Genomic DNA, 23,557 nt, shown 5'->3' with positions numbered 1-23,557 from the left:
AAGAGTGTACTGTATTGTTAGGCTCCCAGGGCAATTTCACTTCAGATTGGAAAGGAATGGTGTTGCTAGAACTCTTCTAAAACCTGCAGGGGTGGGGAAGGGAAGGGAGGAAATCTTACCTCACAGCTCCTTGATTCAAGGTTCTTAGTCAGATTTTATAAACACAATTGCACAAAACATCAAATACACAGTTTTATATTAGACCACTGCTGCAACAAACAAATCAAACCTGCAAGCAGAACATAACATCCGACAGGAAGGGAACAGGGAGAGGAGTCACCACATCTGGAAACATTCACATCCGTGCTTACGGTTAACTTACTGCTTATTGTATCAGAATGATTTCTGAACACCCAAAGATGCCAAATCATCATCCAAAGCACATAGGGTGGTTATTAATAACATCGGGAATTGAAATGGGAAAGAGATATTGAAGAGAAAGAAACAAACATACCAAATCTAGAACAGAGATTGCTGGCACAGCAGTCTGCTGCAGGTAGTAAGAAAGGGGAAAAAAAGAAAGATGCACAGTGAAAATAAAGATAGGTTAGACTTGTGCTATTTCAAAAGCATTTTCTTTTATTTGTTAAGTCAGCTGCTTTAGAACGAGGAACTGAACTGACATAGTCCTGAAATACAGAAAATGGAAACAATCAAATAATCTGAAATTTTTATCAGTATCCATTTGACTCATTCAAAACCTCAGTATTTCTCCAGAGATGCTACTTATTGCATCTCTAGTAGTACAGGCAATGAAACGTAACCAAAATGCAAACATTACTGCAGTTCAAGACAACTATTGTTTTTTTAGTTTCAAAATGTTCCAGAACACTGGAAGAACTTTATGCACAAATGGTATTTTAAATGCAGCACTTGCAGAGAAGACCGATATAATGTTATGCAATACAACTGGCTTTCTACAAATGACACATGGCTTTTTTAGCCTTGCTACAGTAAAATTTTAAAGACACTGTTTGTTAAAATGGCAGTTTTACATGGATTTTTTTATGGCCATAGGTAACTGCCTATGTTCTACAAATTACATGTTAGTGATGCTGGGCTTTAACGCAACCTGTTTGCCAAAGATGTATTTAACTTTTCCTTTCTTCAGTTTCCAAGTTTGAGGTATCTATTGTTTTACACAGCTATAAAGTTAGCCACAAGAAAAAAGGAAAGCAGTGCAGACTGCAGAAAATATATGAGAAGAGTAAGTTTAGGAAATCAAGCTGCCAAAACAGTCCTGAACTCAAATGCTACTCAAGCCAATAGCTAGTTCTGAATGTCAAAATAAGCACGTGCAAACATTTCCCAAGAATTAAAAACTGCTTATCACAGAATTAAGTCAACTTTTCAAGATAAACAAACAGAAGACACTCAGCATATTACAGAGCTAGTTTTTAAGTCTGTCAAAGCATAACTATTGGTATGTAACTTTGGTATCCGTGCTATTATTAAGAAAAGAAACATTTTCCTATAGAAGTTGTTTCCCAGTAACAATATACTTAACAGATTCCAAGAAACAACAGCCACCAGCAGAGTGATAAGAACTTCACCATACTTTTCAGTTGTATTATCTTATTAGATCTATTACAGTAGCTTTCACAGTACTGAAGCTAAGGTAAGCAAACCTTGTCAGATACCAATTAAACTGGACACCCTGGAAAATCCAGGTATGTATGAGCTGGCGTCCTACACAGGGTGTATCCAAACCCACATGGTTCACCCTAATGCTTCCCCCCAGCACTTCTGGGGTCACTGCTGAGAGTGGTAAAGGCAGAGGTAGCAGCTGCCTTACACCCCAGCCTCTACTTGGAGAAGACCAGCCAAGTGGAACTTCAGTTCAGTTCACTCTTCCCTGGAAACAGCAAGGATTCAGTGTCTGTGCTCAGGTCCAAGACTATAAATAAGAATACTTAGAGGTAAATATATTGGGGGGGGGGGTCACATTATTTTTTGTTCTTGATTCTCTCAGAGACTTTAATAATTTCAGGTGTTTTTGCTTACCTTCCTGTAAGCAAATTTCTGCCATATTTAACCTTCTAATCCTAGTCCAGCTACATGGCAAAATCCCTTTATCCAAAGGGAATTTCTTTCCCTGCAACCAGAAACGTAAATTTGCCTGCCAGCTTGAGTTCTATAATAGGTAGCTATAATACTTCCACAATATATCACTTAACTGGTGATGCCACTCTAAGTTAGCAATTTTAAAATTCAAGGTATTTAAGAAAGCTTCATCCTCCTTTACCCTATAAGAACATTTAAATAGTCGGACAAAGCCACCCAAAGAGAACCCACCAAGATATACATTGACAATACTTTTGTCTAGAAAGGATTATCCCCTTTTACCCTTGCTCTTCTTTCTGCCTCCAGTCGCTGCATGATGAGCATAGTATCCACATCATCATCCTCCTCTTCATCATCATCGTCATCTTTTTGCTTTGACTCTTGAAGTCGCTTTTGGAACTGCCACTCAAGCATGAGTTTGCGCAGGCGGTCATTTTCTTCTGCTGTACGATCAGGCTTGTTCTGAAGTTCCTGAATCTCTTTACTCAGCATGTCCACAATGTGCATCTGTTGCTGCTTCTCCAGTTTCTCCTTAGCATCCCGTTTCCAGGGATCTGGAGAGAGGCTATCACTAGAAGACAGTTCTTCCTTGCTGATAGTAATGTACTGTAGATCTCTCCGCTCAATAGTCCGAGGCTGCTGTTGGGGCTGCAACTCTCGAATGACTGTTTCTTGAGACCTCTGCAAAGTTGAAGGTTTTTCCGGTTTCACTTGTTGAAGGGAAACAGGGGGAACCCCAGGCTGAGCAGGGATTAGTGGCTGAGAACGCATTTGGCCCAGTTTTCTCTCCTGCTCACGACGTTTCCTTTCTCGTTCTTCTTCCAAACGCGCCTTTTCCTTTTCATACCACCTCTGATGCTCTTCTCTTTTTTTACGCTCAGCAGCAGCTACCTGGGAAGATCCTTGTGCTCCTATCTGACTTGGAGGAGGAGGGGGAGGCAGAGGCAAATCCATTTGTAGTTCATCAAATTCAGCTGCATAATGCACTGGAGGAGGCGGCGGTGGAGGGGGAAGATCTGTTCTGATGGGCTGGGAAATGGCCACTGGAGTTGGCTGGCTAGTAGCTGGAGTTTTCCAACGGCCAGGTCCACTTTTAGTTAAACAAGAACCAGGCGAGACCGGTTTGGATGAATGGTTCAGGTGTTCTTGGCTAGATGTGCTAGAATCCACAGATGAATTCATCCACTGATCGCTGTCTGACTTCCGATCAATGTACTCTACATCCTTCCGTATAACAACTTCCAAACGATTCTTCTCTGGCTGGAAAACTTTATCTCGGAGTTCTTCCTGGGAACGAGCCACACGCTGGAAAAAATTCAACAAGGCATGTATTTCATAGTCTATCTAAATTAGAACATATTTGAAAATGGCTCACAAACCACATTCTTATTACTGAAGGTAATTACTTTCAGTGAATTTCAGCATTTCCATGCCCAGTAAGTTTCCCAAAATGAACAATAAAATATTCTTCTCAGTCCTTTTAACTCATTCAAGTCACGGAAGACTTTGCAATCTCTGAAATGCCTGGAAACCTGGACTGGGAGGAAGGATGAACGCAAAATGGAGCTTAAAGCTGAAAAGCTCCCCAGCTCACACAAGTTCCCAGGACTATCCCTGATGCCCCCTCCCCCACATGCGAGCACGAGTCCTGGCAGCTTGGGACAGCAGCTCAGGCATAGCAGCTCTGCCATTCAGCCTTCAGCTGGCTTTTTCCTACTGGGAAGGCGAACAGAAAGGCTGCTGAGGAAGAGACAAGGGAGCTGCTGCCCACCCTCCTCTGTTAACAGGCGAGATGGGCCGCGGGAAGCTCTCGTTACTGTAGCGGCATTCATGGGTATGGAATCTGGGCAGTCAGGTCTAGTTCTACCTGCTCTTGGGGCATGGGTATATCGGGCTGTGCTTCTGTCACTGTTTTAGCGTGTCAAACAACAAGGCTTTTTTTATACAAGCTTAGGGTCTCACTGCTGTACAACCTCCTGAAAAGGAATACTGGACCATAAATTAGGCTTATCAAATTTGTTAGTGATTTTCTTGAAGCAAATATTCATAGTTTGAACGTTAGAAATTACAAAGCACTGAACACATAATGTACCAATTATCAACAACTGAGAGAAGACTAACAAAGCAAACTCCTTTTCTTTTTCCACCATCAATGACCTTAACCATGACCTCTAAAGAATGCCTTCTTTGAGACGAACAAGTATATTTTTTATGCTCTATTAGTCCTGCAGAGCTGAACACACAGCTATTTGTGTTAGATTTGCTGTAAAGATGCACCTAGCCAAACAGTTTACTAATGCCTTCAGGACAGAAAACTGGCATTTCCCATCAGTCAGCAGCTTATGGCAGCTTTTTTTTTCTTCCAAGCCCAGTTCTCACTTGTAAAGATTAAAAGGATAATTTCTTTTTTTTTTAAAGTCCATTTTCCTCTAATTTTCAACTTAAAAGAACTATTGTATGGTGGGGTAAAATTGCATACACTTTCAGTGCTTGAAGGGAGCTAAAGGTTCTAGCCATTTGCTTTAGGAAAATGCTTTTCTGCACTGCATTCAGCCCTAAGACCACAGCTCAAGTTCTGTATCTGTCAACAACTTTAACAGATGGGGTTCGTCTCACCAGTTTTAACCACCTCATCTAAGCTACTCAGTTAAGCTTGTCTTAAGCAGGGGAGAGATGCATGTCCAGGCAGCGCTTCATCCCATTAAGACAAATGGGTAGGAACCACACTCGGGAAGTACTAGCCTCCCCCTGTCCCATTGCTGATAGAGAAAGAGCCTAGACGTTAATTATGCAGCCAAGATTAGGCAAGATGAAATGACAAAATGTGAAGGAGTTAAGCATGGAAATTCAGCAAAATATTTCCACAGCTATTTGCCCCAGCCATTTAACTTGTAGCATTCTCCTTCAAAATTACCTTCTTACTTTGGGTGTAACATCTATTTTCTTAACAGCTGAAATAATTAGGATTAAGAGCAGCCCTGTGGAGAAGGATTTGGGGTTACTGGTGGATGAAAACCTGGGCGTAAGCTGGCTATGTGCGCTCACAGCCCAGAAGGTCAATCCTATCCTGGGCTGCATCAAAAGCAGCATGGCCAGCAGGTCGAGGGAGGGGATTCTGCCCTTCTACTCTGCTCTGGGGAGACCCCACCTGGAGTCCTGCATCCAGCTCTGGAGCCCTCAGCAGAGGAGAGACAATGGACCTGTTGGAGAGGGTCCAGAGAAAAGGAGGCCACAAAAATGATCAGAGGGATGGAACACCTCTCCTATAAGGACAGGCCGAGAGAGTTGGAGTTGTTCAGCCTGGAGAAGAGAAGGGTCCAGGGAGACCTTACTGCAGCCTCTCAGTACTTAAAGGGGGCCTATAGGAAAGATGGGGACAGACTTTTTAGCAGGGCCTGTTGAGGTAGGACAAGGGGCAATGGTTTTAAACTAAAAGAGGATAGACTTAGACTAGCTATAAGGAAGACATTTTTCACAATGAGGGTGGTGAAACCCTGGCCCAGGTTGCCCAGAGAGGTGGTAGATGCCCCATCCCTGGAAACATTCCAGGTCAGGTTGGACGGGGCTCTGAGCAACCTGGTCTAGTTGAAGCTGTCCCTGCTCACTGTGAGGGGGTTGGACTAGATGGCCTTTAAAGGTCCCTTCCAACCCAGATTATTCTATGATTCTATAATACCGGGGCGGGGGGGAAGGCTTTCATTCAATTGACTTTTTACTGAATTCACTTGCCGATACATCTGTGAGAAATCAATAATCAATCCTTATTTGCTTCTACAACACAATCTCAAGTTAATTTACATGACACTGCTTTTCCAAAAGTAAAACATACTGAGCCTGTTGTAAGGCTCTGCTTTTATCACAAATTAAGAAATAGGAAAAAAGTTTTCTCTCCGTATTTTTAAGCCTCTGGTGGATTAGTGAAAAAGATGATCCAGTGACTAGATTTAGTAGATCTAGATTTAATTTCCTGGATGGATTGGAGTAAAGTCCTCATTTACAAAGAGCAGAACAACACTATTTTTTGAATTTATAAAGTGGGGGTAAATTCATTTCAGGTCAAGAAGCATCCACACTCTGATAATACATGCAACTTTTTTTTTTTTTTTTTTTTAAACTGAAACTGAGGGCAGGGAATGTGTTTCAGTGAAGACCTTGGCTGCATCTCAAAGTAGTGCTTTATTTCATTTTTAAGACTTCACTTTGACACTAAAACAATGCACCCAGCAGGCAAAGAGATTTTTCCACGTAAACCTTCTCGGAAGAGTGAAAGATTTAGTTTGCTTTTCAGAAAACCACAAAACATTTTACAAGACAAACCCTACTACCATGTACACCGCATTACCTCTAATGGGGGATTAAAACATCCCAGATAACAGGTCTGCAGAACATGGTAACATAAATTCTATGGAAGAAAAAAAAAAAAGAAGAAAAAGAAAAAGTAGGGTTTCTGAACCCAAGCTATTCTTGCAGAAGTACAGCTGTTCCCCCGCTGTGGTATAATTTGCCATCAACAGCTCAGAGATTACAGAGACTTGACTGCTCTCTAAAAATGTCTCCAGGAATGGAAAAAGCAAGCAGTTTCTTTGTGATTTTTTTCTTATATTGAAAGAAATTACTTCTCACCTGCATTGTAGTATTGATTGAATGATTACTTTCAGCCTGGACCTGTGGTTTTTCTTCATAATTTGGCCACTGACTCTGAGCTGGACCCATTCGATCCTGCGACTTTGAAGCTGGGAATGTGAAATATTCTCTAGTGTAAGTTTGTGTTGGGATGGGATAAGCTTCAGGTCGTGGGGGCAGGGTCTGTTCCTGAAAAAGGTAGAAGGAACATAAGGTAGTATTTTCTAATCACACAGATCCGTACAGACTATTTTTCAAAACATGCATTTTCCAAATGTTTTCTTTTAGCTCATAAGAGCATTATTTGTCTGGAACAGGAGATAAATAGGTTGTCTAGTATCAAATATAATTGTGGTTATGACTCATGTTTTTACAGTCAGAAAACAAGTATACAATATTGTAAAAACCTAAGAAATCACAATGACAACTTTATGGACACAATTTAATAGAATCACTCAAAGCTGCCTCAGTCTTCCACTAGCTGTAATAAGCAAAACCTCCACCCAATCACTAGCACCAGGCATTATGTTCAAATAGTTAAGACAGACACTGGTTTGACTCAAGCACACTGACGCTATTGATAGCTAAGGAAAGTTTAATAGCCAGCATTTTGCTTGCTGCTTCTGACCTCTGTACAAAGATTTCCAGTAGAGACTGAGGTTATTTTGGTGGTAGTTCCAGATGCATAAGCATTCTTTCCCCCGGGGCTTGGAGGCTGATCTGTTGGAAAGTTAAAGGAAGCATTTACGTGACTGTTAATAATAATTTACAAAACTTAATAAAATAATAGCACTCACAGAATAACTCTGATTTTTCCTTCCAATAGTTCTAGCAAGAGACTTGCTCCAAACATTACTGCTACATTGTAATTTTAAACTTAATCCATTTTTAAAAACAATTATCCGCTTTTTGAATTCAACAGCCTCTACAACTAGTGGAGGAGGCATCCACCCCTAGAAGAAGGACAATCTTACTTACTTGCTACATTGGGACTGGAGCGATGATCAGCTCTGTTCTTCATTAATCTGTCATCCCCTGGCAGCTTCTTTGGTTCACTGTACTCTGTCCACGGCAGCTGAGGGCTCTCAGGTGACCCATTTTGAGTGGAGTTATTATACAGCTCAAAACCTTCACTCTTTGGTCGGGGTTTACCTGAGCCACGGCGGTCAGAAACTGTAACAGTTGGATATGTATTTTCCCCCTTTCACTTTTATTAACTACTGTCTAGCGTATTCTTTTTTAAATCAGAGCTACCTTGCATTTGTAACTGAGTTCCCAGTAAAGCAAATGCTAGATTTTAAAGTCTTTACTTCTTCAGATACAAATCCCACTGTTCTATCAACTATACAGGATTCCTTTGATTTGTACGTTTCCAAAGAACTTTTTAAAAGGTACCACAATATTTGTAAAAGCCACATGTACTTTACTGAAAAGTCTCTTGCTGACTCTGACGCATATAGCATCTGGGGTGGTGTTGTAAACTGTGATAATAAGGATTTATTCTTTTAACCCATCCTTTTCTATTCTGTAGGACTACCATATATGTAGAAAAGGTCTTCCTTTACAACATTATTTTACATAAGACTTAAATATGTCTTTTGTAAGTTCACTGAAGTAGGATGATAAAATATCACTTCAGAAATGTCCAAGAAGTTCTTATGATCAAACACAGAAACTTAAGAAGATATGTTTCAATATTTCTAATTATGAAAAAAATAAATTTCAATGGCAAAACATGTTCCAGGGGCTTCTGTTTCTATTTATTTTTTGCTTAGTAATTATATTGCACTTTCTGGTTACAAGGAAGTCACATTCTGAGACCAGGAGAGAAGCTTTTATGAAGGCATAAAAAAGCCATTGAAGTTTAACACCCTTTGTATTCATTATATTCCATTTGTTAAATTAAAAACTTATTTCAAACCAGAACTGTGTTCAAATGCATAATTTAATTTTTATAAGGTACATATGCAAAACATTTATTAATGATTAGACCAGCACAATTTCAAACTACTTAAAAACAGATGAAATTGTGCTAAGAAAGAAAATGCTTCTTTTCTGTGCAATTATTTTTATTTTCTGATTTAATATTTTGGTAATAGTTGGCAAGCTACTGTGAATTATTCTATTTTCTGCATTCTAAGACTTATAAAGCTGTTATCGACATAAATAATGTTAGCATTTTTACCTCTTTGCATCATTGGGGATGGCTGATTAAGCAGGGTTGCCAGACCATGGTAAATTGCTCCTTGTTTCGCTACTTCTAGTGTTACTACAGAACCTGTCCTAGTCATAAGTTCTGCTGCCCTGCAATAAAAGCCAAAGCAAACAAAAAAATAATTAGGCACTGTATTACTTAATTCTCCTTATTATCAGTTTGCATGTCATGATTTCTCACCTCTATTCTAGTAAACTTTCGTTTGACAAAACACTCTGATTAATACTCAAACTTACTTCGAAAAAAAATAGAAGATGATGACTAGAAGATAGACTTGTTAAACAGACAACACCTACAGACAAGTACTATTTTCAGTTTCTGCAGTTAAAGGTCAGAAGCCAAAATATTTAAAATCAGACCTAAACAAAGTTTGCTCAAAACTAAAGCCCAAACGTGTAATAGAATCTCTTCTATACAGATAACCCATATAATATGTGGAAAATAATACATGAACAGTTGCATTTTTTACTACGGTTATTCATGGGCAGTTATAAAAAGCCAAGACAAAGCCTAACTTGTAAAGAAATGGGCTTCAGCCCTTTTCAGTAAATCGTTACTCTAGCATTTTTTTCATGTAAAGACACCCAAGGAAAGCATTCCCATACCTTTCCTGGGACAGGCCCACCAAACTTCGACCATCCACACTGAGCAACTGATCCCCTGCAGCCAGACGACCATCCTAATTACATATTCAAGAGAGAAGAAAATTCATACACCAGTGCCAACATGGTCTAAACTAAAACAATTATTCACACATACCAGTAAACAAAGGATTTAAAGGCATTTCCAAAGGATCTTTCTACCTTTGAACTTCTGATGTTTAAGAATATTACTAACCACATCTGCAGCACCTCCTTTCACAACAGACTTGACATATATTCCAAGTTTGTCTTGACCAGCACCCTACAGAGAAAGGGGCATTAATTTATTACATTTATATTTGAGCTCTTAAGCATTCCACAACTGTTAATCAGAACTTTACATAGCTAGGTAAACCTCTAAGTTGTCATTACTTTTATAAATTTCCAAACTGGAAAAAAAAATTATAGAGAAAAAAAATTATGTTCATTTAAAGTCAAAAGAAAATTTTAATATTAGGTCTATTGAACCTGTAAGCATTGTTAGAAGCAAAGAATATTTGGTCTTAATGCAAGCTTGAATAAGAAAGAAAATACATTAACTATACCTTATACTTCAGAATTTTGTTCTAATTGCTTTCTAGTAAGAAATACTTATTTGCACTTTTACACGCATGTTATTATTTTTTATACCTCTATTTTCATATTCCAGAAGACTGCACTATTTCCCTTGCTAATACCCAAATGAAACAAGATAAATTGCAGATTGCAAAAAGGAACAGAAATGCTTTTTGCATTCGTTAGGACTCTAAAGGAGCTAATATACAATGCCTCTAGTTGTACAATAAACAAGTAAAGTAGACATTTTAATTAATAAGTCTTTTAGAGTTGACAGAGCCAATATTTAAGTCTACTGCAAAACCATGCAATTTTATTCATAAAACATCTACCTCAAAGTATCCCACTATATTTTGAAAGGACTGTTAACAGTGAACTTATTGCGAGATAACCAACAGATCCAAGACAAAAGAACATAAGCATCTATTCAAGCCATGCTGTTGCGTCATCCACATGCTCCAATTTACAAGACACCACACAGATCAGTCTAAATGTTAGTATCAGAAACCTTTAAACTGCCACTTATAGGACAATCACTTGTGATTTCATGATATACTATAGCAAATAGTGCCATTTTACTCCGCAAGTCACTTGGAAGAAGAGTGCTCAGTAAGTTTTCAACAGAGCAGTTTTTAATGTAATGCTGTTTTCTAGAATACCCCCCCAAGTTGCTTTGATATTGAATATGCAACTTCCTCCTCTGTTTTTTTCCCCAGCTTTTCCAACTTTTTCTTTTGGCAGCAAAAGCATTCATTGTTCCCACTGTTATAAATAATACAAAATAAAAATCAAGGTGAAGGTTATTCAAAAGCTAGTGTTATACACGGTTTTCTAAGCAAGTGAAAACCCTATTTTTATTCATTATATCTTGTGTTAATCCCAAATGTTTACTCAAAAGCCACAGAAAAGGAATTCCTTCAAGTCCCATGATTCCAGATTAACATTCTACATGTCCAAATTTTTCATAATAATTGCTTACGCCGTACTTACAGAAAAAAAGGAAAAAATGTGCAATAAATAACTGAAGACACTTTCTTTGTCTGCAGAGAGTATGAAGGCAATTAAAAAAATTTAGTCAATTTTTTTGTTTGTTTTTGAAAAGGCTCTAAAGAAACATCATGGTAACTGCAGAGTGTTTTTAACTTTATATCAGAAAAATCAGTTAAGTTAGGAGAAACACAAGCCAGAAGACAGCTAGATAAATATAGTGAAAAATTAAATCATGCTTCACAAATCTCTTTTTCTCCAAGCAACCAAGAAGCACATGGGGAAGGATGACCTAGTTGACAGAATACCTAGACTTCCAAGATGGACGTGGCAAGATCTCTTACCAGGAGTTCTCAAGGCTTTAAGGTGACATGGGATAAGAAGGAACTTGTCCTTGTATATTAATAACTGGTTCAACAATGGATAGGAAGTTGTTAAATTTACAAGGAATTGAAGTTTTCAGAGAAGCCCTAAATGAATGTGCTAGTCACCATGCTTGTAAGTGCTCCAGAAAAAGGGCAAACAATAATGTAACTAGATTTGCCATATAGAAAATTTATCAAGTAAGTCAAAACCAAGAGTTGGAGAAGGATCACATGATGCTGAACACTGGAGCAATAATGAGGGGAAAAATGTATTTCACTGCTCCAAATGTGAAGTAATGCTCCAACCCTGTAAGGGACTGGTCCCTACCAGGCACTGTCACCAGAACCAGTTACCACTTCCCCTTGTAAGGAACTGAAAATGAAGATTGGGTTTATACGCTCCTTCCTCTGCCTCCAACCACTAAATACACCTATAGGCAAGCTCCTTTAGTTCCAAAGGGAGAAAGAGTCAACAGCAATTCACGCACCCATCCTTGCAGTTATAACCTCGTGCATCATGTAGTTATATGCAATTGTAGGGACCAAACAGCAGCTTTTCTTGGAGTCCAGACTGACTGAGACTAACCAGAAGTCTCTGAAGCCACCTGGGGTTGACACCACTTTTATTCAGACCTAACTTCAAAGGATGCTAGCAAGAATCTCATCCCCTTGGGTCCAGGAATTCAGACAAAGATCTGCCTAATACACTCAAAGATTAGGTAAAAACAGCAAGCCTTTGGAGGGGCATTGCACTTAAAACAGCACACATATTATTAATCAAGCAAATTTGGGATCGTGACTTTGGTACTCATGAATTACATCAGACACTATATCCATACACATCACCTTTCCTGTGCTCGATTATGATTGTTAGTGCACTTTAATGAAACTGAAACCTTCTGTTTAAGCCCCTGATATGTGCACTGGTTTGTAGATAGCAAAAAACATTTGCAGTTGCGTACCATGTAATAGTTTCTAAACTGTCTTTAACTCCTCAAGAAAGACCTTTTTAGCCACCGTTTTCAGAGCCATCTTCACATGCCAGCTTAAATATCTGGAAGCCAATAGAACCAACAGAAAAGAACAAATAAACCAGAAACCACCACAGTCACTAAAAATCTAAAAGGTTCACATTCAGAAAACTGTTTAAAGTTCTGATTACTCCCACACAAAATGACACCAGCAGAACCATGAGTCTCAGAGGATAACAAAGATGATCAGAAACATGGAATAGCTTTCTTAAGAGAACCAACTGAACAGACATGGACTCCTCAGCTTCGCAACAATCAAGGAAGTGAAAGTCTATGGGATTATGAGTGGCACAGATTGCATTCTTTATCATCTCTCTAATCAGCCAACAGAGAAAGCTTTCTTACTCATGTTATCACAGGTAGCATATTTTAAGAAGACAGACACAAAATGAAAAACAAACAAAACAACAACAACAAAACCCAAAACATTTTCCATAGGATTTCATAATTAAATTGGGAAACTGCCAGGAGCAAGACTGGTGTAGATGCCAAAGTGTAAACGTGTACAAAAAAGACCACAGATTTGTGGTACGGCCCTTCAAGGGCTTCTGGGGGCGGGGGGGAAGAAAAAAAAAGATAAAGATATAATGCACTCTGAGAGAAATCCTGAAGTTACTGAAAGGTAGAACCATCCTAAAAGTTGTTTTGTTATGTTCTTTGGCTAAATACCCCACAGGTGGACGATACCAGATCAGATGTATTTTTGCTCTAACTGTTCCTATACTCCTTACTGTAATTCTTCATTATTATTTGAAAGAGCTGTCAGTTTACTCCTTGTTCCTTCTTGTTTAATGTTTTTATGAAGCCTATACAGTTTGTCAATCCCTTTCCTGTTCTTCTAAGAGAAGTTATGAGCAGATGTCTTACCTCCAAGTCATCTCACTTAATACAAAACTAATGAATTTTGAAAGCATAAAAAATGATTTAAAAATAAATCTCCATTCACATCACATGAAAAAAAAAGATCAGCTACCACACCTACTCACATATTCTTAGGACAAATTAGTTCCTTCTCCGCCTAATTCACATGCCTTTTAATATGTTTCTAACAATACGCCTGTGCTCTCACTTAGGCTTGGGAAGGTTTCTCGCTAAGCATCCTCAAAGTTAACTCATCATCTTCCTTCAACTTTTACCCTAAGCTTTATAGTAATTTGAATCCAAATTCTTGATTTCTATTGAAACAGACTTAATTTTGCTTCAGTTCCAGCTTGCAGGAGACTGCATTAGAAGGAAATGTAGAGCTATTAAGGACACAAAAAGGATGTTAATATGTAGCTAGACGTGCATCCTCAACTCCAAAGTGAGCAAAATTCTCACACACACCACATGGATTTTTCTCCTCTCATTTACTGACGTTACAATAAAACGGGTTTCTTTGCAAACTGCTTATTAACCTGCTTTTCTTTCAAAGGAAAGTGAAGGTAAACATATAAAATAAATTGAATTTAGTCAGATTATGAGAATAATCCTAAATCTGCTGTGACTTTTAGGTTGCTGCAGGGATTCTGTAACTATGGGGAACTTCTGCATTTAGATGGAATTTTAATAGATCTTCTAATACTGCTTGGGAGGTAAAGCCAAACACAGGACACTTCTGCACACAGAAGTCTGCTTAGAATGGTGACTCACATCTTTATCCTAAATCTAAATGAAGAAAACAATGTATGGGGAAATATTTAAGTGATCAGACTACCTTGTAAAAAGTAAACAAATGAGTCCTCATGGAGAGTAAGAATAAAAGGAACTACAAGTCAAGAGGATAAGCAAAAAACTGAGGTATGAAACACTATCAATAAATTCAGTAATTAAAACTCACCAGAAGTTCTATTTCCCTTAAATTTCTGTTGCATCTGTGTGGCCCACACACAGTGGACCCGACGAAATATAGGCAAGCTTTTAGAAAAGAGGACTAGCTTTATTTTTGTCAGAGTGGCCTAGTTTCAAATGGTTCTTATCACAGAAAAAAAACATGTTTAGAAAAATCTTACAAGATGGGAGTCTAAAATTACAACTTGAGGATTTAAATAAGAGCAAGGAAATAAAACATGGAAAGGCTTGTTAAGTTTATTACACATTTGGATTATGATGATTGTTGGAAGTTTCACATCAGTACAGTTCGCAGGGCACGGGTTGCATAGTCCATGCAATGTCTAATGCACATAAGGAAAACATAATTATAACAAGCCGTACTTATTTTTCTGGTAGTTTGTAGTTGAATTGACAAGGGACATTCTCAAATAACTGAGTAGACCCTAGACATGAACTGACACTGAATCTTCTGCATCTGAAGTCTACACATGTAATAAATATTGCAATTCAACTCCCAAACACTGTAAAATACATAAATATTGCAATTCAACTCCCAAACACTATAAACTCATCAGAAAAAAGTTGATGGTGACCCCTCCAATACCTACATTGAATATCTTATAAAATACTTACGAATCTCCTACATCAATTATTTTCAAAGCAAAAAACCCGATCTGTTAGAAGAAGAAACTAAAATTGCAGACTATATTCCCAAACCATAAAGGAACAGGTTTAAACACTAAAATAGCAAAGGACCTCACGAACAACAAAGTAGCTTATACATGTAGGGGAGAAAATTAGCAGTAGTTATCATTTAATTTGTTTCAGAGGACATTTCATCATTCCTCCATCACACTGAATTAAAAACAGTAACAACAACCAAAAAAATCCACCACAAACACAACCCCAATACACTTACAGTATCAACAGAACTTATTCTGAAAATACAAAGACTGCAGAGCAGAGCACAGTTAACCAGCTGGAACTTCAGCAAGACCTTTCACCTCTTTCAAAAAACCCCTATCTCGGAGATTAATGAATTCAGACAGACTGGAGCAACAAAAAAAGGGTCAACATTAAGATCTCACCTGAGAGACAACTTTTAATTTTTTTATTACATGTATAATATAAGCTAACATTGGTATATACTGTTATATATGTTTTTATAGACACACACACACATATATTCTTCTCTACTAATTCAGAGAAAGTACTTGTTAAGTACTTACATTTGGAAAGTTGAGAAGTAACAAAAACTCTGTAAACTTTCATTTATAAATGTCTTCTAAATAAGCAGTAGGACAACTGGAAAACTTAAGCTAGGATCCCAGGACAGTTCACTTGATATAAAGGAATTTAGTAAAGAACTTACTGAATAAACAAACAAATTGATTGACTGAATGACTTTCCTGTAGGGCCTGAAAGATGAATAAAGTTCTGAAAACTCATGCAACTATGGCAATCCACAGAAGTTCAAGAGCAAATTTTGGCACCTCTGGTCAGCACAACTTCAATCTCTAGAATGCCGATACAATATACTTAAGAGTCACAGCACTGACATAGGCCAGGGGGAGAAACAATTTAAAAAAGTGTCCAACACTAGAGTCTCTCATTAAACGAGAACCTGGAAGGTGAAGAAAATACCAAACACCCCAAATACTAAGTTTATTTATGGGATTTCCACCCTTCAAGTCACATAGACTGCAACCTCAAAAAAATCTAGAAATTCACTGGGAGCAGTTGGATGGAAGGAAAACAAAGTTGATACAACAGAGCCAAGTCAATCACGCATTTAATGTGTCAAAATAAAAAAAAAAAAACAAACAAAAATATGCTCAGCTGACTAAGATTTATGGCAGACAAAGGTATGCAAAGATTTCATATCTGTAGTCCAAATGGGTATTTGCCCCTTTTAAGCCTGGTATGATTCTCTGCTTGACTACAAAAAATTCTATTGTGTTTAAAAAGCAAAAAGACTGAGTTGGATAATGCAATCTAACTTTGGCTTTTGAGACAGCCTAACAAGAGACAAGTAGTTTTCCGTTGCCTCCGTTTATCACGTGGGCCATCTATCAAGAAACACATCAGTATACAGTAGTCCATACTTGTTTTCACAATTAGCATTATTTTGCAAGCCCCTCCTTGCTCTAACAGGATTGCGCCCAAAATACTGCATTTGCTTAAAAAAAAAAAATCACTATGGGAACTACAGAAATAGAAGAGGCAGCATTAAAAAAAAAAAATTTACAGCTACTTCTATGGAGCAACCAGACCAACAGGGAACAGAATGAGATAAACTACAGTGTTCTGAAAAACAGAAACAACTATTCCTACATCAGAGTGTAAAATTGAGGATGTACAAGACTACAGTAGTAATGTATTAACAAGAATGACAGAATTAAAGAAAATATTTAAGGAGAACAGATTTTCTTGCTGGCGTTGCCATGTCACAAGATAAGTTTTATAAAACTTCCTTATCAGTAACAAACACAGGAAACTTTGGCTCACATACATTACATCAGCCATGAAATCAGAACATGCCATATAGCGCAACTGTATATAAAGTAGCAGTTTGAATAGCAGGAACATCAGATACAGTTTTCCTAATGGCAGCATCACAGCTAGCCCACAAGCCGGTGACTCAGTCACCACAGAAGCATTAAAAGGAGGCAGAAGAAATCCCGCCTGCTCCTCCCTCCCCTGTGGTATCTGCCAGGACAAGCAGCCGTAACGGCATGGTGGAAACAACAGGCAGCTCCTTCTAGTGAGCGTCAACACGCAGCGGGGTTCTCAGACGAGCCACCCACGCCATGCCACACCATGCCGGGACCTGCCACCAGCGGTGGCATGATGGGCTGGAGGTGCTGAGAAACCACGCAGACCCACCAGTACCCCAATCTAAAGGTATCCGAGTGGGACTGAAGGTCCCTCTGTTGACTGATGGAGAGGTGATAAGCTCTTAACAGTTCATCTGCTCCCATCCTCAAACATCATGCCCCACAGCTGGCTTAGGTGGATCACAAACTAGCTGTACTTTCTGCAAGGTTAGTAATATTCTTGCAGTTTTAGTAGATCTGTAGGGTGACCTAGTTATTTCAATACCTATCATTAGAACTAAAACTATGAAAGCTATTACAAAAACACTTTTCCAGTTGTTATGCATGACAGCAGAATTGTAGTATTAAGTAATTAAGGAAAAACTATGCGTCTGCAAACCATATCTGCAGGTACGGCACCTAACCGAACCGGTAATGCTCCAGACAATTAACAGTAAGATCTTGCCATTACTTGTTCTAAACCATCATTTGCCCATACCTGTTTGGCTTCACATACTTTGTTTATCACTCCAATAAAACTGGAGCGATGAACAGCTTCCAATAAGAAGATGGCAGAATCACGTTTGGTTAAAGAAAAAAAAAAAAAAACAAACAGTTCAATAACAAGTTTTTTTTAAAATGTTACATGTATCAAAAACTACTTTATTTACACAAAATGCCAGAAAGTCTTCCTAATGACCTTTCAATACTGATTTGAAGATATCTGTCTTAAATACATGAATATTTAAATGGTTCCAAGCTTCACATAAATAGCAATATGAAAAAGTAGTCCTGAAGTGAAAGTATCCTTCACGCTCCAATTATACTTTGACTGAATCCACAAAAGTGTCATACAGTTACCAACCCGTACAAAGTGATACTCCTATTTAAGTCATACCACTTCAGATACCTAGACTACATGTCAAAACACTCCAATGGTTCACACAGACCACTGGAGATTTTAAAAAAATAATTCTCAACACTTTCTTGGATTTTGTATAGTTATACAAACATAAAAAAACCCCAGTTTAATAATGTAGATATCACAGATATGTCTATGTTTATACATACATATGCTTATATGCTGACATATTAAGACCTGGTATCTCTCATAACATTTCAAAGATGATGCTGTTTCCTCAAGTCGATTTTTTTTGTTAAGCTTCTATTGTATTTTATAAAAATGGAACAGTTTAAAACCAGCATAAATCCCTGCAACTAAAGCATCTTTAAACAAAACAGGACAGAAATGTAGCTATCAAGCCTGATACCAGCCATCAGACCTGAAATCTTTTATCTGCCAATGCCCAGGGCAGATTTTTACTGATTTTTATCAAGGCTAATTCTCTGATTCCAGACTTTTAAGTTTATGTAGATGATCTAAGTTTTTATAAACATCCTTAAAGGCAAGTTTATGCAACAGAATCAAGGCTCAGTCTGACCTCCCTGGCAAGTAATTGGTCTAGAAGCATTAAAAAACCAAAGCTTGTAAGCATTTTAAAGAGGGCCAGTTTACTAAACTATGCAGCCAGTTTACAAATGTACTCTCTAGGAGGCAAAAGCAAAGGTTTCTGATCACCCAAACACTCACATTCCCTAAAGCTGCATGCATTTTGTAGGTTGTATCTGGATGAGTACCAATTTATCTACTTCATGTACCAAACATACTACATCTATGACTCATTGAACTACTTGCTGTCAGCCCAGAGGGATGAGATAGACCAACTTTGCAGCTAGTGGTCCCACCTCCAGTGAGGGCAAACTTCTCTGGACCTGAAGATCAGAAAAAAACCCCTTTGTTAGAGGAAGCGAAGGACTCTGCCTCCTCAAGATCAATGTAAAGACCTTGGAAATCTGTCATTGTTAGACAAAATACTTCATAGCATACCCTATATCATTTCCAAAGTATAAATGAGGTGAACCAGCATACTGCATGTAAAACTAGTCTGTTAGTTGTGGCTACAGCTGCTATGAGTCATGTCGTACCCTGACTTAAAAAGAATTTTAAAACTGACCCCTGCTCCACATGTGTAAACTTCTACTTTCCCCTCTCAAATTCTTCTCCATGGTGGGGAGGGGAAAACAAACCAAACATTTTTGGAGTTGACAAACTACAGTCTCAAGTGGGCAAAACATTTCCAATTAACAAAACAGGCAGTGGAGATTCAAACTTTGGTGACAAATCAGCACTATTCACAGGCAAAGAAATATAAATCTATGAACAGTTCTGTGGCAGCTTTAAGTTGCGCTGTGTGGGAAAACAGATGAAAAAATAAGTGTTTTACTATTGAGAGAAAAAAAAAAAGCTAGATTGCAAGCAGCACAATATCGCAGAACTCTGAAGCATTCAAAAACCTAGAAATTTTACATCCTGTGTATCCAGAAGCTCTATTTACAAATAGCCTCAAAAGGAGTAAAGAGAAAGGACTGAACAGTTTTGTTGTTCTCTTTAATGAAATGAGGGCTACCTGTTACTTTTTTTAATAAAGGTACGTTTGCAATCAAGATTGACTTGCACACAAAGCAAGCAAGTGAAAATACCCTCTATCTTCTTAAAGTGTGCTTCTCCCAGGCAATAAAAGACCAAAGAACCCACAGTGTTCTGTAATGGGCTTCCTGAAATGGCATTAATAAAATATGCAGTACTATACTCTTGTGTATATGTACTCTACAGTACAATTTATGGTATTCAGAAACCTTAATAAGGCAATTAGATAAACATGGAAAGTAGGCATGCTGACACAAAGAGCCATAATGTCTTCTGTGCTAGACAGAAGTATATCAATTTGTAACATGTGAGTTCTCTCACATTCTGGAAATTTTTAGTGTTTCTAGAAGATACCTTCTTTGATGAAAACCAAAGCAACTGAAGAAACTAGCTAAAGCAACTGGCCTATAATCTTATTCTGAAACTGCAATGAAGTATGCAACAGCTCCTACTTCCCTTTTAGTAATAGTACTCCTGTACTTTACTCTTGCTCGCATGAAACAGAAAAAGTAAGTAAAGGGAAAATACTTCATATATGACATTTGTAAAAGACTAAGCAAGTTTTATTCATTAGTCTTTATTAATCTTTCTAAAAACGAAGTCTGTTTTATTACTATAAATGCTGCAACTTAAGATTCATATGATATTCTACAAATGCATAAAGGTACCCTTGATTTTACTGAAAGAAATTAAATACATGAGCCTGTTTGATTCCATTTCTCTCTTGTTTCAAAGGAAAACTCTTTCGCTGAGCTTAGGGAAAATATATAGCAAGAGCTCTACTTCCCCAAGCAAGGGTTAACTTTTTAATTGTGTTCGCAATAAGTACTCTATCAGCAGCGGCACACTAGGGGCTATTCAGAATTATGTAACAATCTACAAGTTGTATTGCAGATTCTGTGACACTCTTCCCTGTTAAGACAACTCTGAACTAATGCCTCGCCTTAATTAGGTCTGAGGACAGGATTTTGCAGGCAAGATATACTGGGCAATCTGTTTTGGAAAAACCCACCCTATTATCTCTGCACTTTTTGGAAGAAATGGCTCTTGGCTCTATAGCTAAGGACAAATTACAACTGAAAAAACCCCCACAGCACAATCTTCCACATAATGCTCCACTGCAGTTTCAGACGGATACAACTTCATGCAACACCAGTGTGTACGCTATCACGTACTATCAAGCACCTAAATTTCTATTCCAATTGCGAACATTATTCATACAGGAAAAAGTCTACACAGAATTTGTTAACTTCTGAAAGTCTTTTTCATTAACAAGAGTAAAACATTTAAATTAAAATGCTGTATTAGCATGTATCTAAACGGAATTTTGGAAGTTATTTGAATGCCAGAATTGAATGAAGTCTGCTAGAGGAATTCTAGCTAAAGTGTATGTGCAGTGTAACTTTTGCAGGCTTGCTAGCAAGTGCTTGTACACAGAAGGTATTAGTGGAAGGAGGAACTGGCACATGAATGTTAAAACCCGCTTTGTTCCAGAAGGCATTAGGTACAAATGTCTGGGTCACCCATTTGCAGTATCAATATAAATACAAATGAATAAAAAAAGACAAAAACACTCTACTCCAGCAGAGCTGCAGTCTCACAGCTAGTGAGAAGAGAAATCATGCTGTGCTGGCATAAGCTTTAGTTTTCACACAGTATATGAAAGCATTAGCAAAATTTTATAGAACATCTACAAGGTACCAAATTTTAACCAAAAACCCCGCTGGAAGTTATGAATTAACAAGAAACAGACAAATTGCTAACACATAGCTCCTTATTTGTTCACGATGAAGACTAAATTGGCAACTTACATACTATCTTATTCCTGCGAGACTGAGAAATCTGTGCTGGAAACAATGATTAAATACTACATTTTTACTTTACGTTCTACATTCCAAAGAAGCAGCCTGTTAAGGCAACATCAGTAGTTCAGACCACTGACGTGAATTAGTACTGAACATTTAAAAAAAAATTCAAACCAAAATAAAACAACTTCTAAATCTTCTTACTGAAACATTTCAATTAATTCATGCTGGGTAGAAAGGGCAAAAAGTTTTCCTTAAATAATTAGAAAGCACAGACACAAGAAGACTTCAGATACTAAGGTATCTGAAATCTCAAGAATTCTTAAGATCTGGAACAAAAGTAAAGAGCCAACACACAGTTAAAAAAAAAAATCCCATCAACTGTCTCTATTTGCAAACACAGAGTAAAGGAAATCACATTTGTATATATTATGTTACCAGTATTAGTAACTATAAACCTAATTTTCAAATTTGGGAAGAAAATAATTAAGGTTTTTAAATGAATGTTTAAGCCTGTTCCTTCTACATGTATCATCTACAGGATATTTGTAAAACAAACTTTCAGAAAAATTTCACATGGAAATCAATATTCCTGGCCATCTCAAACCCTCCTTAAATTTAACGTCTTAAATTGACTGTTTAATATAGAAGGCAAGCAATGGTTTAGAAAATAAAGCAACTTAGAACGATTTAATTAAACCTTTTAAGATGAAAGTTGCCAAATATTACAAATTATTTATGGTTAAATTGCCACACACTTGTTTTAGAAAAGTAAGCCCCTTCCCCTAGAAAATTTGTTGATGAACTGTCACACTCAAGTGTTTGAAATGCTTCCATTAAAAAAGAAACACTTTATCACCATCTCATCCTATTTTAGCAAGCACTATGAAGACATTTAATCTGACCATCTGTTAAAAAACCCTGGAAAATACACTCTGATTTATATGCCAATAGGGGCATATATATGTATTTTAATATGCTTGTATATATTTTATTTTTTTCTGTTAAACTAATAAAAATTGACTGCACAAGAAGCAGAAGTGTGCAACACTTCAAAGAACTAAATCATAGCATACTAATGAGTATAATAAGCATGTGAAAATTAATTAACAAAGCCCGCTCTAGCACTTTTGCAGAACATGCGAATCCTTTCTTTTGTGCAGTAGCAATCTAAACAGAATTTAAATGCTCTACTCCGTAAATGTGTTGAATATAAGATCCTAACTGCAACATATTTGCATGTTCTGATCTTTTCAGAAGGGTGTATAGGGTATTAAAATTCTTACATATACTGTTTGGGATGTCAATTTTAATTATTCTACTAAGTCTTTATAAAAGGAAAATAGACTTTTAGAGGAACCTGGATTAAAGCCAACTAATATGACAAGTAAACAGATCACAGGTCATGCTATTCATGCTCTGCCACAGTAAAACAGTAGTTATCACACCTGAAACTTTAAATATTAATAGTCACTTCCACAAATTTGAGAAGTGCATATGAAGAACAAGCTAAAAAATTAGTTTTTTTTCTTTCTAGATTTTAGAAAGTTAGCTACTAACATCTGACTATATTTAACTGCATGCTGTATTACGTTGTTGCTACACGAACAAATAACTACTGGCAGGTTTAAACAGGCAAGAGAGCAGGAAAAAGTACAGGGATAGTATTTAAACTTCAGAGAAAAACAGTCCCAACAGAAACCTGAACAGACTTACCATGGATTCTGTTCTTCCAACAACAGAAAACCACATTTTGATCTCCGGGACTACAGATCCTTGAAAGAAAAAAAACAATTCTCCACTTCTCTTTCAGCCCTCAACAGCAACCACCGCTCTAGTCTGCTGGATTTTCCAAGATACCCATCAAGATAACTCGGAGCTGGATGCTATGACACAGTGTAGCATTTATCAACACCAGCTATAACCAATACAATATTCAGACTCTTACGTAATCAGTTATGCTGTTCTGACTGCCATTTACTTTAGAGGCTTTATTAAACTTTGAAAAGTGCTAGAAAAAACAGAAAGGGAGCCGTTTTGTACAAAAGACAAAAAACCTCCAAATTAAACAGGAAGTAATGTGCTGGCCCACAGATGGCTGAGAAGTCACATGCGAAAGCCCCCCAAAAGTGATATATTTTTAAAGTAAACTGCA

The 23,557-nt window shown here is 37.5% G+C and overlaps 1 protein-coding gene across 2 annotated transcripts in view; it reads right to left on the bottom strand.

Annotated features, from left to right (window-relative positions):
* The window catches only part of MLLT4 (myeloid/lymphoid or mixed-lineage leukemia (trithorax homolog, Drosophila); translocated to, 4), a 101,326-nt gene that overhangs the window by 13,335 nt on the left and 64,434 nt on the right, over positions 1–23,557 (bottom strand). The window contains exons 21-27 of one of the 2 annotated variants that reach the window (XM_010281797.1): positions 9,743–9,805; positions 9,508–9,581; positions 8,873–8,991; positions 7,666–7,860; positions 7,316–7,407; positions 6,688–6,876; positions 2,347–3,369 (exon numbers count right to left, since the gene is read on the bottom strand). In XM_010281797.1, coding sequence (XP_010280099.1) covers positions 2,347–3,369; positions 6,688–6,876; positions 7,316–7,407; positions 7,666–7,860; positions 8,873–8,991; positions 9,508–9,581; positions 9,743–9,805 — 1,755 coding nt within the window. Of the gene's footprint in view, positions 1–2,346; positions 3,370–6,687; positions 6,877–7,315; positions 7,408–7,665; positions 7,861–8,872; positions 8,992–9,507; positions 9,582–9,739; positions 9,806–23,557 lie in introns of both variants that reach the window. The other variant, XM_010281796.1, reaches the window with a different exon arrangement.

This window comes from Phaethon lepturus, unplaced genomic scaffold (assembly GCF_000687285.1).
Source record: "Phaethon lepturus isolate BGI_N335 unplaced genomic scaffold, ASM68728v1 scaffold2772, whole genome shotgun sequence".
Lineage (NCBI taxonomy): Eukaryota > Metazoa > Chordata > Aves > Phaethontiformes > Phaethontidae > Phaethon > Phaethon lepturus.
This window is presented reverse-complemented; position numbering and strand designations above follow the sequence as displayed.